General features: G+C 39.6%; 2 protein-coding genes across 2 annotated transcripts; both read left to right on the forward strand.

The window, feature by feature from the left end:
* Nucleotides 1–4,766: 4,766 nt before the first annotated feature.
* On the forward strand, nt 4,767–9,391 carry LOC139474733 (beta-porphyranase A-like). Its single transcript, XM_071257847.1, has 3 exons — nt 4,767–5,018; nt 5,605–5,743; nt 7,866–9,391. Exons 1-3 carry the CDS (start codon nt 4,767–4,769, stop codon nt 9,356–9,358), a joined length of 1,884 nt encoding a protein of 627 aa, XP_071113948.1. The 3' UTR covers nt 9,359–9,391.
* Nucleotides 9,392–12,908: 3,517 nt separating this feature from the next.
* LOC139474616 (beta-porphyranase A-like) lies at nt 12,909–18,194 on the forward strand. Its single transcript, XM_071257699.1, has 4 exons — nt 12,909–12,956; nt 13,771–14,013; nt 14,616–14,754; nt 16,686–18,194. The coding sequence occupies exons 1-4, from the start codon at nt 12,909–12,911 to the stop codon at nt 18,173–18,175; spliced, it is 1,920 nt and encodes a 639-aa protein (XP_071113800.1). The 3' UTR covers nt 18,176–18,194.
* Nucleotides 18,195–18,529: the final 335 nt, after the last annotated feature.

An 18,529-nucleotide genomic window follows, 5' to 3' on the forward strand; every position in this document is an offset into this window, starting at 1 on the left:
CACAAATGATGGGTTTAAACCTACAAGAAACCATGTGATGGGTTTAAGACATACGAGTAACCAGATGATTGTTTTAAACCCACAAGTAGCCAGGTGATGGGTTTAAAACCTACGAGGAATTAGATAATGGTTTAAACCTACAAGTAACCAGGCGATGGTTTTAAAACCTAAGAGCAACCTATGTATATAACATAGTGACGGATTTGACACCTCCCTGTAAACAGCTAACCTCATATAACCAGGTGACGGGCTTCAAACCTGTATATAACATAGTGACAGATTTGACACCTCCCTGTAAACAGCTAACCCCATATAACCAGGTGACGGGCTTCAAACCTGTATATAACATAGTGACAGATTTGACACCTCCCTGTAAACAGCTAACCCCATATAACCAGGTGACGGGCTTCAAACCTGTATATAACATAGTGACGGATTTGACACCTCCCTGTAAACAGCTAACCTCATATAACCGGGTGACGGGCTTCAAACCTGTATGTAACATAGTGACGGATTTGACACCTCCCTGTAAACAGTAAACCTCAAGTAACCAGGAGACGGGCTTCAAACCTACATGTAACCGTGACGGGTTTGACACCTCCATATAAACAGTTAACGATGCATGAACACACTTTCTGTCTCGATGAAATTCCGGGTTAGAAATGTTCCCCAACAGCCTATGTGAGTCGTAAGGATCGGGTTGTCAAGCGCTGTTGATTGCGTATCACCGTGACTCGGCCTTGCTCAAATATCAATCACTGGTTGGTTTGGTCAAAATTCGATTATTTACAGGCCGTCGTCGAAGAGCTAGGATATTGCCGAGGCGGAGTTAAACACCAAACCAAACCTCTTTTATGAGAAGTTAGCAATACATACTATAGGATAATGCCGTTTTTATATCACTTCATTCTCCAGGTAATCAGAGTTAGCAATGTATAGAGTTAGTAATAGCTAGAATATTCCGATCATGGGTTTGAACCTATAAGCAGCCAGATGATGGATTTAAACCTACAAGTAGCCAGATGATCGATTTAAACTGACAAGTAGCCAAATGATGGATTTAAACCTACAAGTAGCCAGGTGATGGATTTAAACCTACAAGTAGCCAGATGATGGGTTCAAACCTACAAGTAGCCAGATGATGGATTTAAACCTACAAGTAGCCAGGTGATGGATTTAAACCTACAAGTAACCAGATGATGGATTTAAACCTACAAGTAGCCAGGTGATGGATTTAAACCTACAAGTAACAAAATGACCGGGTTGAAACCTAAATGTAAACAACCGACGGGTTTACTAACTACCAGAACTAGGTGACTGGTTTGGAACCTACAAATACAACCAGGTGACGGGCTTCAAACCTGTATATAACATAGTGACGGATTTGACACCTCCCTGTAAGCAGCTAACCTCAAGTAACCAGGAGGCGGGCTTCAAACTGGAGTTAGCAATATATAGAGTTAGTAATGGCTAGAATATTCCGAGGTGACGTTGTTTTCCCGTATCATACAAGTGATCCACCTAATTTTGCGAAAATGATTCACGGTCTTGTTTCTCCACAGAAACACCAATGCATCAGGAAACCATTGCCTACATTTTGGGGGAACTGTTTAACAATAGTTTATTGCCTCAATGTATTGAGTTCATCAAAAGTAGTTCCTAGTAGTGACCTCAGTTGCAAATAACCAAATAAATCTGTTTGTCTATCGCATCGATTAAATAAATACTCAAAGTTGTCGAAAGAGGCAACTAACGGGAATGGGTGGTCAGGCTCGCTGACTAGGTTCATGCATGTGGTATTCTAATTGCATAATCTTCGCCGTGACGAGCGAACGCTTTAATCACCATTCTACCCGACCGCCCAGTTCCCCTTCAGAAAAATTGAATTTATATTTGCACTTTTTACGTACGATTTATATGAACTGACCCTATGGGTAAAATAGCATGATACATGTTTTGCTGTGACTCCTGACAGTAAAACGTATTTTTTTTTAAAAAGATGACAATGTCCTTGACCATGGTCTTTCATTCTTTCCTATGCCAGTCATTCTATATTTTTGCGGGCGGGCGGGCGTTCGTGCGTGCGTGCGTGCATGGTTTTTTGGTTTAATAGTTGTGCCTCTGCGATACCAAACTGCATATACCCCACTCCGACACAGTATATTGACTGCGAGCCGGACAGTCCTTGGTATAATCCATCCAATGCGGAGCGCCAGACAGGGTACCAACACGTACGCGTACTATAGAATTACATTGTCTGGGGTGTGTTACAAAATCATTTACGTTCTTATGATTTGTTTGGTTGGTTGGTTGTTTAACGCTGCACTTGCCAATATTTCAGCTATATGACGGCGGTCTGTAAATAATCGCGTCTAGACCAGACAATCCAGTGATTGACATCATGCGCATCGATCCACGCAAGTGGGATACGATGACATGCATCAACCAAGCCAGCGAGCATGACCACCCGATCCCGTTAGTCGCCTCTTACGACAAGCATAGTCGCCTTTTACGGCAAGCATGGGTTAACGTTCCTGAAGACCTATTCTACCCCGGATCTTCACGGGTCACGTTCTTATGACAAATGAACATACACAAATGTATAATAGTTTCTGTACAGTCACATTAATTTACAGAAATTGTTAACATGTGGATTGTGGTGGAAATAGTTTTTTAGATATAATGCTCTTAAATCATTGTACACTGGACGAACACATAAAAAGTTACATTCATCTTCAATACAACCGTTTTTACAAATTCTACAAGGTCTTTGATTTCTTAAAATACCTACCTGTCTGGGCGTTACAATAATACATCATATTAGCTACAACGTGGATTTACACGTTCAGCATTTTGGACGTACATGTACAATTGTTTAAGGTTTCGTTTGTTGTTTTACGCCGCACTCAGCAATATTCCAGTTACAAGTCGGCGGTCTGTAAATAATCCCACGCAATTGGGATGGATGACATGCATCAACCAAGTCAGCGAGCCTGACCACCCGATCCCGTTAGTCGCCTTTTACGACGTGCATAGTCGCCTTTTACGGCAATCATGGATTGCTGAAGAACTATTCTACCCCGGATCTTCACTGGTCTACAATTGTTTTAAGGTCGGTAGGACTCAATTACTTAGATATACCTCAATGCTATTTCCGTTCATCAACATAACAGAGACATTCTTTATGAAATAGAAGTGTCAAGGCCACGGATAATTTCCATGAATTCTAAGTATAAAGACTCTAATAAAATGTTTTCTGATGATGAAATAATCAAAATGTAACTGAGGAGTTTTTATAAATCAAGAATTGGCGTCACAATGTTAACGTAGAAGTGTAATATTCATATTCATTCTTCATTATTTGAGTGTCAGGGTGACATGCACTTACCTCTTTCCACACCTACATACCTATGCATGTTCTTATCATGTACAAAAATTTAAAGAATGATAGCGTCATCGAAAATTTCCATGAACTGTAAGTATATAAACTCACTCGCAGTGTTCTGTTAATTGTCAAACCTGGGCTGTCTCGTGAGTATGCCGTGTGTATGTAATATCCATGTAATACTGAATGTTGCATGTCAAGGGGTATTGGCTTTACTGGAAGGAAATACAAGCTTGGGCGGGATAAGGGTTTTGAAAGGTAGCTTATGTGTAGAATATTATGAGATAAGTAAGTTAAATTTACACACATGTGTAAGACCCGTTTTGCTGTCAACACAAATAGGTTCATTACCAGGGTCAGTAGCAGTGAGTCACGTAAGAGTCAGTTGCATCTCATTAAGGGTTGACAACGGCGAGTCGGCCTCTGAAGCATGGCTTTGTGAATGAGGGGCGGCATACCGACTGACTGATATAGAAGATTTAACGTGCGCTTTCCGACTGCAGCGTATTTCGCACACGGGCCTGGCCGGACCATTTAGTGTATTCCGAGAAGGGTGAAAGTGGTGTGTGCAACCCAAGAGGGCCTTTTAAGTGTTGCTTATATTGATTTTTTGAAATTTTTAAATTTGGGCGGGATACCGCAAGCTGGCTATATATATAAGGTAATATGAAGCGTGGCGATCTGACAGTGAGTCGAGGCGGTGGGGTAGCCTAGTGGTCTAAGCGTTCAATTTTAAGAGCCCGTTTTATTGTTAATAGTAATAGTTAAAAAGTAGAATGCTGCGGCTGGGCAGGTTATGAATCCTGATTTAAATGGCTTGAGATGTCTGTCTTTCAAACACCGCAGTCCAACTTTGGGTCCAAAACACTTTTATTCGTTATACAAAAAATACAGCTACGCAATGATAATCGGACCGCAATGGCCATGGAGCATCTTCGAAGCGTTAGTCATCCAACCTGCCTGTCCGAAGCCCCGATCATGTTTCTCTCACATCATTTTGAATACATTATTATTGTAGAGGTAAGGTATTGTATAATATAACAAAGAATCGACATCTCTTTTTAATTAAAAAATACCAAAATGTTCCAATGGCGCCAACTACACGTGGTATAAATGGATATAATCAATGTATTTTGTGTATGCTGTAAGGGACCAGTGTTCAACGTCAAAAGATTAACATCTCAGTTCATCTCAATCAAAAAATCAGTGGAAACACTTACAACCACAGTGTCACGTACTTGATATGCACATATATTTTACTGTATGCATCATGCTGACTTGAATGATATTATACCACATATATCTATGTTAAATATGTTTTGAAAATAAAATGAAACCAGGTAGCTGAATTGTAAATAAATAATTTCATTGAATGGAATATATGTTTCAGAAAATGAAATGGACACAGGTATTTTTCACTTTGAGTCTGACAGTAGGCGGTGTATACACTGACACTATTGTCACCATCAACCCTCAATGGCTGGCACAGGGAGGAAGCGCTCACTATGATAGTAATAGATGGAACAAGCACAATAACCTGGATTCAGCATTCCTCATTCCAAAATGTCGGAGCATTCGGACTGATAGTGGACGCTGGGGTGACGCAGATTCTTACGAACGTCTTTTCCAAGATGTGAGATCTACTTATGAACAATGCCAAATATTACATGCAAATGAAAACTGTCACTAGGAAATATTTGACATCATCAAATTTGAAAGCCATTTATGGTGATAACGTAATGGTAATATATTCAATTAAAACAAACATTCGACATACGTGGAGACACTGCTATTTAGATAAAACTCAGATTCATCAATATTAGAAATAAAATACATGTATGTCTTAGAATCTCTCAAAGCCTGTTACGAAAACGATATATTAAGTTCTTCATGCACGTGTTACTGTATCTGTCTAGTGAACTGACAAGAATGGCGCAGGGAAAATAACAGGTCAAATATTGCCTAACAGGTTACAACAGAAATGAAAAGAAATATCTAAAATGAGAAAATATTGAATTTAAAACTGTTCGTAATTAATTTCAAAACTTTGATGGAGTATTCCTTACCAATGACAATAACACTTGTCACTTCTTGACGCCATATTCTGGCAGCTATTCATAATGACGGTAAATGTCCGTGCAAATATGCATTGATAAATGTTTACAAAACGGCACTAAGTGGAATGCAATTCCACTAATCCAATAAATATATTGATATAGTGGCCAGAGGACCCAAACCGTAGTGGCTACCCAGACCCCAACTATCTGAAGAACGTCACCAAACAGAAGGAACTGTTCTCCGCGTACGTTCAGAACATCAACAGTGGTTATGAGAACGACATGATCTTGATGGCGGAAGGTAAGATTGCTCGATATGATGGCATTGTAGCCATAGCGGAACCCATAAGTGGATAAGGCCAAAAAAACGTGTTTACATCACCACCGTTTTATTCTGTTTGTTCGCTGGAAATTTGGTAGCAGACATCACTTGGGTAATGCTGGATTCAATATTTGGGCCAACATATTCACGATTGTCTATTGCTTCCCATTTGTTTCCATTGATGCGACATGAACCCACTGTTGGTTCATCGTCACCTGGCATGCAGAAGCCCAGTAGTGAACCAACGTCTATTAAACCGAAATATCTTACTGCGAACTAGAATTTGCCTGATGGTGGAGATTTTCTTTACTATTTGTTTGTTGCTTAACGTCGCTACATGACAGTGGTCTGGAAACAATCGGTACCATGTGTAGAAATACAATGTTAAAGACAGAATGCAATGTAAATAAAAATCATTAGTGTATACGTATCGCAAATATCGAAGAGTGAGTGAGTGAGTATGGTTTTACGCCGCTTTTGGCAATATTCCAGCAATATCACGGCGTGGGACACCAGAAATAGGCTTCACACATTGTACCCATGTCGGGATTCGAAACCCGGGTCTTCGGCGTGACGAGCTCCTAGTGGGCGACTTCAATTGCTTACACCAAGTAGATTTGGTTTGGTCTATCACATCGATAAAACTATCCATCATATAAAACAAATCCTTTTTTCAGTCTTTCAGTCTGAGCATTTCAGTCTTTAAGACAGATGTCTCGTGTCTCCCTATCCACTGAGTGTTCCACACCAAAGGCGGTCGAAAATGTGACTTAAAGTTGATTTTAGAAGCAACGTTACTCCAAAATAGTAACATGTTTATGTTACAGTTCGAAATTATTACAGAAACCTAGGATTGCGGGCTCGAATCCCGGTTCGCCCCGATTATGTTTCTAGGTTTGTCAGCACCATAGCGTCTGAGGCCTGCATCACTTGGGGCTTTCCTCCCACATTAAGCTGACACGCCGCGATATGACTGGACTACTGTTAAAAGCGGCGTTAAAACCAACTCACTCACTCACTCGAAATTATTATCCATTGACCTTCAAACAAATGGCGGTGGTATGCTTCACACAAAAACTAAAATGAAAACTATATGGTGTTTTTAGAGAAGATAACTCAGGGGCCAATAATTTGAATTAATATTATCAGTAATTGTATTCATATTATAACCAGAATAAAACTGTTTGTTCACATATAACAAAACTAAATATGAGTTGTAAACTTTCTATGCTGAAGCAATATCTATAATAACATGTATTTTTTCTTCTACAAAAGACAAATCACTCGCTGAAAAGTTTTTTTTCTGTCCGAAGCAATTTTATCCATTTTCTCTAAAGCAAATCAGAAAATGAAAATTGAACATTGGTTCTGGTGCATTAATGTCAGGAAATGTCACCGAACCTGGAATGTCACAGATATCACATCTTGTCAGCTTTACAAGAGTCAAAGAAAAATCATATTACGAACGGTTCTATTGACACAGTTGTCTACGGTTCAGCCTAGTTAGCATTAGCCCATACTGTCCTATTCACTATTCACAATTCCTCCTTGAAGATCCAGGTTAAAACTGCTCTTCAGGAACCAAGTTGTCGTAAAGGGCAACTAACAGGATCAGGTGGTCGGGCTCGCTGACGTGCTTGATGCATGTCATCTTATCCAAATTGCACAGGTCGCTGCTCATGATGTCAAACACCGGATTGTCTGGGGCGCTAAACAATACGAAAATAAATAAACACAAAGTTATAATTCAATATTAATTATCAAGTTATTTAAGTAAGGATATTGGATAAATGTTGGACAAAAACAAGCAATTTTACAAACCCTTCTTACAGCCTAACGAAGCCACTTTCTATTAAGTGCTTATATATGACACACAAATGATATCATACGTTTAATGTGTTTCTTGATAAACAAAATGAAAGCCAACCTGCTTTTAAAAAGAGATTAAGATGACCATGACCATGAATATATCATTCTTTATAACATTATTATGAATTTTAAATTTAAATTTTAATAATTCATATGTTTTCATGTTTCATTTCAATTCATTTATGCCAACACATTCATTTGTGTAACTGTTTTACTTTTATGCTGTTGACAGCTCTGTTTTACCCGAGTTGGCTGGACATGTCTGAACACGATGGTCATTTCCCAAACAATGTCGATGCTGCTGCAGAGTTCATGATGTTGATGGTCCAAGGAGTGTATGACTACACCAAAGGACAGATGATGCCACCCTACTTTGAGCCCATAAACGAACCGGATCGTAAATGGGATATCCTGAATTACACGACTATTAACATCTTTCACAAATTAGTTGCGGAGAAACTTCATGCCAGATTTAACATCAAAGTGGCTGGTCCTACACTGACCGGACAAAGTTATCATTCAGATGAAAACGACTTTTTGTATTGGCACAATGTGGCAAATTTCATGGACGACACTTTAGGCTATATTGACGTATTTTCTTTTCATGCGTACAACTATCTCGTTGTTTCGGGGAAATCTCACAATTTTACTGGAATAAATGAAGCACGTCTGGTGGCATTTATAGACCTGGTTGAAAACTATGCTTCTCAGAAGACCGGAAAGATTATCCCCCTTGTTATCAGTGAATATGGTCGCGACACCGTCATTGGACGTGATAAATTTGCTCCATCGCCTATAGTGGACTTTTCAACAATATACCAAACCAATGCCCACAGATTTACCCAACTAGGTCTCAGGGAATACATTGACAGAGCAGTGGTGTTTCTTGTAGCAAATGAAGAATGGCCAGGACGTTATAGTCTCAACTTTTCACTTTTTTCACTTGAAGGGAAAGCCACACGTATTGTCGACGTCTTCGAGTTTTGGTACAAATTCACGTCAGACTTCTCCTTCTTGAGAACAACCAGCCAATATGATGGAGCGGAGCGAACGGTGTCGCCGTTGGCAATGTCCAGTCCATTGATTAACGAAACCGTCATTCTCTTGCATAGCTATTCTCGGATGTCACAGGCGGTCAAGTTAGTTTTTGAAGAGGACTGGATCACACCAACCACTGGAGAAGCTACTTGTATCACACTCAAGGACGACTGGTTCCCAGTCATCACCTTCAATGAACCCATCGACATCCAGAAAACTCAAGGAGTGGTTGAACTTCCTCCTGAAGCAACGTGTCAGTTTACATTCAAGATCCCTTCAAACAAACTGCCTTCAGTCACTCTCAATGAAACCACATTCTACGGCGCTGATACGCTTATACCAATCAAGGGCAACGTCACTGTAACAACAATAAATCTACCAAGTAGCCAATTTCACAGTGCAAGACTGAGAGTATCAACCAGTTGGCCGATCAATGAAACAAACAGTGTATCACATCTTACATTTAACCTCCATCCCCTGGACTCTTTCTTTAAGCTGTATGATTCCGACAAGTTTGTCAGCACCACCTATTGGCAAGTTTGGGAGTTTGTAGTCCCTACCTCCCTGTTTGCCACCGGGCCTAACCTGCTACAGGTTCACTTCTCCCAAAACATGACAGCTGGATATGTTTCTTCAGTAGCTCTTGTCGCAGCCAAGCTTCTTCCATCGGATATGAAGTCAAGATAATGATTAATTCTGACAAATTTTAATCAATAAACAAATTCCACCAACGTGTCTCATGTCAGTGTGGTAATATTCGTCTCATGTCATTACACACTGACGCAAGCACGCACGCACGCACGCACGCACGCACGCACGCACGAACGCACATACACAGAATAATGTTTGTCTTACCGGATTAAATATTCTTTCTGGTCTGATCCATTCTTACATACAGGACCCGCCCTGTAGTTGGACAACAAACGATGTTTACAGAAAGTCGCATCTTTGAAAGATACGTGAAGTTGATAACCGACCCCGAAATTAAACCGCCCAGTATATAAGCAACGCATGACAATCATTTGGTTCTGTGTCGGACAGAAATAAAAATTACGATGAACAGTTATCAAATATAGCCAATTCACAATTACCGTGTGAGCAAACATGGTATGGTGCAGGTGTTATGACGCAAACGTATAAAATAAACACTTTTCAGTACTTGATTCAGTATGGAAAAGGTCGTCAGTATGTATGACGTGCATGTAACATTCGGTTAGATTGTGAAACAACTATAATAACAAATAACCATCAGAAATGATATATATGTATGTGGAATAACATTATACAATACATTATTTTTCACGTTCCGTCACCTCAACTGGCGGAAAGTCAAGTAAACTATCTATCCCAGCTAGGGCATCTCTCAAAAGCGTAGACAAAATCCGATTCGATTATAAAACAGTTAAACATTTCTGCATGTATCTTTATGAAATTGGACATGAAGGAAGTATATGGTATGAAAAATATTTTGGCCACATTTTGATTGAAGATACGATCTTTAATCTTCACGTAAACCCGCTGCGACATTTCAACATCTCTGAAAGTCTATGAAGCTGAAACTGTGCCTAAATGATACCAGCAATGTTGTTTCCACAAAGTGCTAACAGAATTTCAATGCAATTATTAACATGGACGCCATGGCGGCCATACTGAAGAGTTCATATTTTGCCATTTATTCAGGCTATTTCCACATGATGAAATTCGATGTGCAGAATGTATGCTTCGACCTTGAACTTCATGGGAAACATAAGCCGGGGTAGGTGCAAAATTGGAAAAGCATATTTTAATTCGAATTATCTGCATACTTTTGGGGAACATTGGCGAAGTTGATGCATATAGGTGCAATGGAAACAAAATATGGCTTCAAAGATAAATGGTTTGTGCAACAACAGGAAGGGCTGTTGGTTGAATACTCGGCAACATTTCACCATTCTAACCTTGCGTTGAAGGTTCAAAAATAGCATAACAAGGTCAAGCAGGCTCAAACTGTCCACTGTATAATTTGGGCCCTCTTGACATGTGCGTCTGGCTAGAGAGCTACAATATTACTAAAGTGAAAAGCATTCCCTTCATCAGTTCCTAATGAAGTACAGAAACAGAAACATATGAATGCCTTGTAGTTACATGTACGTTACAAACAAAGTTAGAAGCACTTCCGGTTCAGTCACGTCTCTTCCTGTTCGGAAAAACACATGCCCAATGCAGTAACACTTTCTTACAAAAATTCCCCTGCTTTCAGATTACTTAAAAACAAAGATTTAAACCCTTCCGGATCAGTAAAATCACTTTCGGTTCGGGAAAGCACATGTCCAATGCAGTGAACCTTTTGAACATATTCCCTTTGCTTCTAGATAGCTTGATAACAAAGTTGTAGGCACTTCCAATTAAAAATCATGCACATCCGGTTTATATAACTGTATGCCCAATACAACTTTCAAACAGAAAGTCCTATTCCCCTAACTTACAAAGGACTTCCGATTATAATGATGTTACTCTCGGTTTCGGGAAAATACATGCCAAATGCAGTACAAGAATTTAATGCAATTTTGCTACAACCTCCGTAAGAAAGTTATAAGCTCTTCAGTTTTACGTTTCGTTCAATGCAATATACATCGGGGGAAATGTAATCAGTGTTTCAGTTTCAAAGCCTCCTAAACGGGTCTCCAATATGTGACGGAAATCACCAGGAATATTGTGACAACTGATTCGGAACTGATGTAGAGTGGAAGATACGACACTGCTTGGACTTGAGTTCTGAGTTTACATAGAACAGTAGAAAATGATACTTTAAATGCACTGATGAGATCCTCGAGTGGTTTAAGTGTTGAATACTTAATATATATATATATATTAGAATCATAATGATTTATTTTATCCTGCAAACATTGTGTGTGAAGGTATTTTGAATTTGAATAGTATAAACTTTTTTTGTAATTATATTACATCTTATAATCACTTGTTTGTTGCAACATGCAAATTGATGCCAATACAGATAGATATTGTTGCAATACATCTACGGCATGTGAATGTATATGAATCGGCGATGAGAACATTTAGTTTAGTAGACTGAATAGGTTCCGTCTCTGAAGAGCACGGGTCAGCTAACATCGTGACAACCCTAAATGACGTGAACCCTAAAAATAATGCAGTGATAAGTTTTTCTAGACATGGACAAGGAACCGTGCATTTTGTGGATGTACAATTTCTTTGTTATCACCACACTTACACAACAGCGCCATTCTTTATCATGTACATTTTTGAATGTCAAGATCCAATAAGTTTAACTATAAAGACACATCACTTCAACTCTTCATGAAGATACATTAAATTCCAGAGACAATGAAATGCACACTGGTCCATTGGTTCCACACTGGTTCAGATTGAGTCTGATGAAAGGTCCCTCGCAACCTATGCTGATGGTCGGAGGCAACTTGATGGATCGGGTGATCAAGCTCTGGGACTTGGCCGATGGCTTGTAAACGTACCATTGCAGCGGGATCGTTGCTCATAATATCAATGACTTGATTGTTCATATTCGATTATTTACAGGCTGCGTCATGAAATGGTGGATGGTCTTTTTCGCATTGAGCTGATAATACATAATAGACACGCTATCAAACAAGTCACCGTGCTGTCAAACATAATAATAAGGCGCCTTCATCAAGTACCGTAAGTCATTACATTTAAGTTGTATTGAAATGGACACTGGTCTTTCTCGCCTTGAGCTGATAATACATAATAGACACGCTATCAAACAAGTCACCGAGCTGTCAAACATAATAATAAGGCGCCTTCATCAAGTACCGTAAGTCATTACATTTAAGTTGTATTGAAATGGACACTGGTCTTTCTCGCCTTGAGCTGATAATACACAATAGACATGCAATCAACCAAGTTCTTCCTTAGAAAGCGTTTGGATCATCGAGGAAATAACACATCTGAGAATTACAGTAATGGTTGTTTGTGGTCCGCTTAGGTATTTTGCAATATCTGTCACTTCCATGTGACAGGGAAATTATTATAAATCAACACTTTGTGTTACAATGTTAATGTATTAGTGTGATATACTTATCTTTTGCATAACGTCTCGAGTGAAAGGGCGACATGCATTTATCTCAAGGCTATCCTGTCACCTGACCTACATACCAACGTATGTTCTTATCATATGCAAACATTTATAGAACGGCAGTGTCAGGGTCACCAGTAACTTCCATGAAATCTAACCACATCTAACCACATGGAATCCAGCTCGTACTGTGCAGACCATTCGAACTTGGATCGTCTTGTGAGTATGCCTTGTGTATGTTACATTCATGCCAGAGTGAATGATGTATGTCCATACATGGACTACTGGTTTTACAGACAGGAAATACAATATTACATCGTAGGTACTGTGGCGGGATATGGGGTTGGGTTAAAGAGGGAGTTTATACAGGTTTTGTATTTGTCCTGAGTGAAGTAATTTAAATATATATATCGGTATGTATCCTGATTTAAATGGCTTGAGATGTCTGTCTTTCAAACTCCGCAGTCCAACTTTGGGTCCAAAACACTTTTATTCGTTATACAAAAAAAAGGCTGCACAATGATAATCGGACCGCAATGGCCATGGAGCATCTTCGAAGCGTTAGTCATCCAACCTGCCTGTCCGAAGCCCCGATCAAGTCTCTCTCACATCATTTTGAATACATTATTATTGTAGAGGTAAGGTATTGTATAATATAACAAAGAATCGACATCTCTTTTTAATTAAAAAATACCAAAATGTTCCAATGGCGCCAACTACACGTGGTATAAATGGATATAATCAATGTATTTTGTGTATGCTGTAAGGGACCAGTGTCCAACGTCAAATGATTAACATCTCAGCTCATCTCAATCAACAGATCTGTGGAAACACTTACAACCACAGTGTCACGTACTTGATATGCACATATATTTTACTGTATGCATCATGCTGACTTGAATGATATTATACCACATATATCTATGTTAAGAGCCCGTTTTATTGTTAATAGTAAATATGTTTCGAAAATAAAATGAAACCAGGTAGCTGAATTGTAAATAAATAATTTCATTGAATGGAATATATGTTTCAGAAAATGAAATGGACACAGGTTTTTTTCACTTTGAGTCTGACAGTAGGCGGTGTATACACTGACACTATTGTCACCATCCACCCTCAATGGCTGGCACAGGGAGGAAGCGCTCACTATGATAGTAATAGATGGAACAAGCACAATAACCTGGATCAAGCATTCCTCATTCCAAAATGTCGGAGCCTTCGGACTGATAGTGGACGCTGGGGTGACAGAGATTATAACGGTCGTCTCTTCCTAGATGTGCGATCTACTTCTGAATAATGCCAAATATTACTTACAAATGAAAACTGTCACTAGTATTGTTCAATGAAATAGTTGACAACATCAAATTGAAAAGCCATTTATGGTGATAACGTAATGGTATATATTCAATTAATACAAACATTCGACATACGTGGAGAAACTCTGCTGTTTAGATTAAACTCAGATTCATCAATATTAGAAAAAAAAAAAAAATTCATTTAAGTCTTAGAATTTCTCCACAACCTGTTACGAAAAAGATATTGTAAGTTCTTCATGCACGTGTTGCCATATCTGTCTAGTGAACAGACAAGAATGGCGTAGGGAAAATAACAGGTCAAATATTGCCTTACTGAAATGAAATTAAATATCTAAAATGAGAATATGTTGAATTTTGAACTGTTCGTATCTAATTTCAAAACTTTGATGGTGTATTCTTCACCATTGACAATAACAGCGAATATATCACTTCTTGACGCCATATTATGGCAGCTATTCAGGCTGACAGTAAATGTCCGTGCTAATATGCATGGATAAATATTCACAAAATGGCACGAAAGTGGAATACACTTTTACTAATATAATAAGCATATTGGTTGTAGTGGCCTGAGGACCCAAACCGTAGTGGCTACCCAGACCCCAACTATCTGAAGAACGTCACCAAACAGCAGGAACTGTTCTCCAAGTACATTGAGAACATCAACAGTGGTTATGAGAACGACATGATCATGATGGCGGAAGGTAAGATTGTTCGATATCATAGCAATGTAGCCATGGCGGAACTCAACATAAGTGGATAAGGCCAAAACAAATCAATATGATGTTTACATCACCACCGTCTTATTCTGTTTCGATGGTAATTTGGTAGCAGACATCACTTGGGTAATCGTGGATACCATATTTGGGCCAGCATATTGATTGTTTATTGATTCCCATGGTTGGTTCATCGTCACTTGGTATGCAGAAGCCACGTAGTGAACCAACGTCCATTAAACCGAAATATCTAGAACTAGAACTTGCCTGATACTAGACATTTTGTTTACTGTTTGTTTGTTATGTAACGTCGCTACATGACAGTGGTCTGTAAACAATAGGTACTATATATGAAAATACAATGTTAAAGAAAAATTGCACTGTAAATAAAAAAACGTTCGCCGAAAGTGTATACGTATCGCAGATATTGAAGACTAGGACAAGATAAGTGTAAGATGCATTAGTACTACTTTCTGCCCCACGGAGATTCTGGGTTAGAATTGGTCCCCAGCAATCTGTGTAAGGATCAGATTGTCAAGCTATGTTGATGGCATGTCACTCTATCTCGACGGCGTAGATCGGTGCTCACAATATCAGCCACTAGTTTGTTTGGTTACAGGTCGCCGTCGAGGACCTGGGATTTCGCTGCGTGTCGCGTTAAGCACCAAACATGTACTACTCCTTAGACGAGATGAGGAGATACGCGAGGACAATAACGTTTCTTTATTACTGCATGCTTAATTAATTAGTTAGTGAGGTAATTTAACTCACTCAAACTTTAGCAACTGCTGGCAGAAAACGTCTCTTAACCTTACCTACATTTTAAGGGAGCTTTTGGGTTACTTGAGGAAGTAGATTTGATTATTGTTTGGAGCTCATCCTACGTCGCTCCTTCTAGGCGACCTCAGGTGCATATACCAAGTAGATTTTGCTTGGTCTTTCTCATCGATAACACTATCTATCATATAACATACTCACACCCTGGAGCGTTTGATTTCTGGTGTCTCCCTATCCACTTTGTGTTCCTAACCAAAGGCTGTCAAAAGCGTGCTTCTAAAAGCAACGGTGCTCCAATGTAGTAAAATGTTTTTGTTGAAGTTGAAAGTATGATTCATTGACCTTAAAGATAAATCACTTGTTCAAAATCATATTTCTGTCCGAAATATTTTTTATTCATTTTCTCACAGAATTCAGGAACAATGACTGAACATCGGTTGTGGTGCATTAATGTCAGGAAATGTGACCCTATCTGGGATGTCACAGATATCACATCAAGTCTCATTCATTCATGTATCAACCCATCTGTATAAAATAATAATGCAGAAACTCACTAATCGTGTCAGCTCTACAAGAGTTAAATACAATTCATATTACGAGCGGACAAAAACAATCAATTTTACAAACCCTTTATATAGCCTTATGAAGCCACCTTGCATGAAGTGAGTGAGCTGGGTTTAACTCTGCTTTTAGCAGTATTCCAGCTATATCGCGGCGTATCAGCTTACTATGGGAGGAAAGCCCGAAGTGATGCAGGTCTCAGACTTTTACCACTTCGATGAAACCAACGAGCACGGATATCGTCCTGGCAAACCTGGAAACATAATCGGGGCGAACCGGGATTCGAACCCACAATCATAGGTTTCTGTCGTACCAAAGGGACGAAACTCCGCATAGCGAATCGCGGCGACTCAAACGACTGAGCTACCTGTGCCCCCTACTTATATATAACACAAAACTGATATCATACGTTTAATGTGTGTCCAGATAAACAACATAAAAGCCAACCTGCTTTACAAAAAAGACTAAGATGACCATGACCTTGAACATGGTATTTAATTTATTCCTACACCAGTCATTTCAATTCATTTTTGCCAAAATAATGTATTTGTTTAACAGTTTTACTCTTATGCTGTTGACAGCTCTGTTTTACCCGAGTTGGCTGGACATGTCTGAACACGATGGTCATTTCCCAAACAATGTCGATGCTGCTGCAGAGTTCATGATGTTGATGGTGCAAGGAGTGTATGACTACACCAAAGGACAGATGGTTCCAGCCTACTTTGAGCCCATAAATGAACCGGATGGTAAATGGCATATCCTGAATTTCACGACTATTAACATTTTTCACAAATTAGTTGCGGAGAAACTCCATGCCAGATTAAACATCAAAGTTGCTGGTCCTACACTGACCGGACAAACAGGACATTCAGATTTAAACGACTTTTTGTACTGGCACAATGTGGCAAATTTCATGGACGACACTTTAGGCTACATTGATGTATTTTCTTTTCATGCGTACAACTATCTCGTGGTTTCGGGGAAATCTCACAATTTTACTGGAATAAATGAAGCACGCCTGGTAGCATTTGTCGACCTGGTTGAAAATTATGCTTCTCAGAAGACCGGCAAGATTATCCCCCTTGTTATCAGTGAATATGGTCGCGGCGCCGTCATTGGGCGTGATAAATTTGCTCCATCGCCTATAGTGGACTTTTCAACTATATACCAAGCCAATGCCCACAGATTTACCCAACTAGGTCTCAGGGAATACATTGACAGAGCAGTGGTGTTTCTTTTAGCAAATGAAGAATGGCCAGGACGTTATAGTCTCAACTATTCACTTTTTACACTTGAAGGAAAAGCCACACGTATTGTCGACGTCTACGAGTTTTGGTATAAATTCATGTCAGACTTCTCCTTCTTGAGAACAACCAGCCAATATGATGGAGCGGAACGAACGGTGTCGCCGTTGGCAATGTCCAGTCCATTGATTAACGAAACCGTCATTCTCTTGCATAGCTATTCTCGGATGTCACAGGCGGTCAAGTTAGTTTTTGAAGAGGACTGGATCACACCAACCACTGGAGAAGCTACTTGTATCACACTCAAGGACGACTGGTTCCCAGTCATCACCTTCAATGAACCCATCAACATCCAGAAATCTCAAGGAAAGGTTGAACTTCCTCCTGAAGCAACGTGTCAGTTTACATTCAAGATACCTTCAAACAAACTGCCTTCAGTCACGCTAAACGAAACCACATTCTACGGCGTTGATATGCTTTTACCAATCAAGGGCAACGTCACTGTGACAGCAATAAATCTACCAAGTAGCCAATTTCACAGTGCAAGACTGAGAGTTTCAACCAGTTGGCCGATCAATGAAACAAACAGTGTATCATTTCTTACCTTTAACCTCCATCCCCTGGACTCTTTCTTTAAGCTGTATGATTCAGACAAGTTTACCAGCACCACCTATTGGCAAGTTTGGGAGTTTGTAGTCCCTACCTCCCTGTTTGCCACCGGGCCTAACCTGCTACAGGTTCACTTCTCCCAAAACATGACAGCTGGATATGTTTCTTCAGTAGCTCTTGTCGCAGCCAAGCTTGTCCCATCTGATTTGAAATCATGATAATGATAATAATTCTGACAAATTTCTCAAACTTTGATAATTAAACATATTCCACCAATGTTTCTAATGTCAGTTTTGATATATTCTTCTCAGGTCAACAGACACGCAAGCACGCAAGCACGCACGCACGCACGCACGCACGCACGCACGCACGCACGCACGCACGCACGCACGCACGCACGTGGTCTGGTGTTTCTGGTCAGATGCATTCTAATATACAGAACACCGCCAGGTATATAAGCAACGCATGACCACAATTTGGTTCGGACACAAAATCAGAAGAATTACGATGAACAGTCAAACAGTTATCAAATGGGAAAACTCACAGTTACCGTGTGAGCAACCCTGGCAAGA

The sequence above is a fragment of the Haliotis cracherodii genome, unplaced genomic scaffold, assembly GCF_022045235.1.
Source record: "Haliotis cracherodii isolate W230 unplaced genomic scaffold, xgHalCrac1.p SCAF_3, whole genome shotgun sequence".
In the NCBI taxonomy this organism is placed as follows: Eukaryota; Metazoa; Mollusca; class Gastropoda; order Lepetellida; family Haliotidae; genus Haliotis; species Haliotis cracherodii.

Coding starts and splice junctions, on each gene's coding strand:
- LOC139474733 (XM_071257847.1), top strand. CDS start 4,767: ATGTTTCAGAAAATGAAATGGACACAGGTATTTTTCACTTTGAGTCTG. Junction 5,019..5,604: donor ACGAACGTCTTTTCCAAGAT/GTGAGATCTACT, acceptor ATATTGATATAG/TGGCCAGAGGACCCAAACCG. Junction 5,744..7,865: donor CATGATCTTGATGGCGGAAG/GTAAGATTGCTC, acceptor TGCTGTTGACAG/CTCTGTTTTACCCGAGTTGG.
- LOC139474616 (XM_071257699.1), top strand. CDS start 12,909: ATGGAATCCAGCTCGTACTGTGCAGACCATTCGAACTTGGATCGTCTT. Junction 12,957..13,770: donor ATTCGAACTTGGATCGTCTT/GTGAGTATGCCT, acceptor TATATGTTTCAG/AAAATGAAATGGACACAGGT. Junction 14,014..14,615: donor ACGGTCGTCTCTTCCTAGAT/GTGCGATCTACT, acceptor TATTGGTTGTAG/TGGCCTGAGGACCCAAACCG.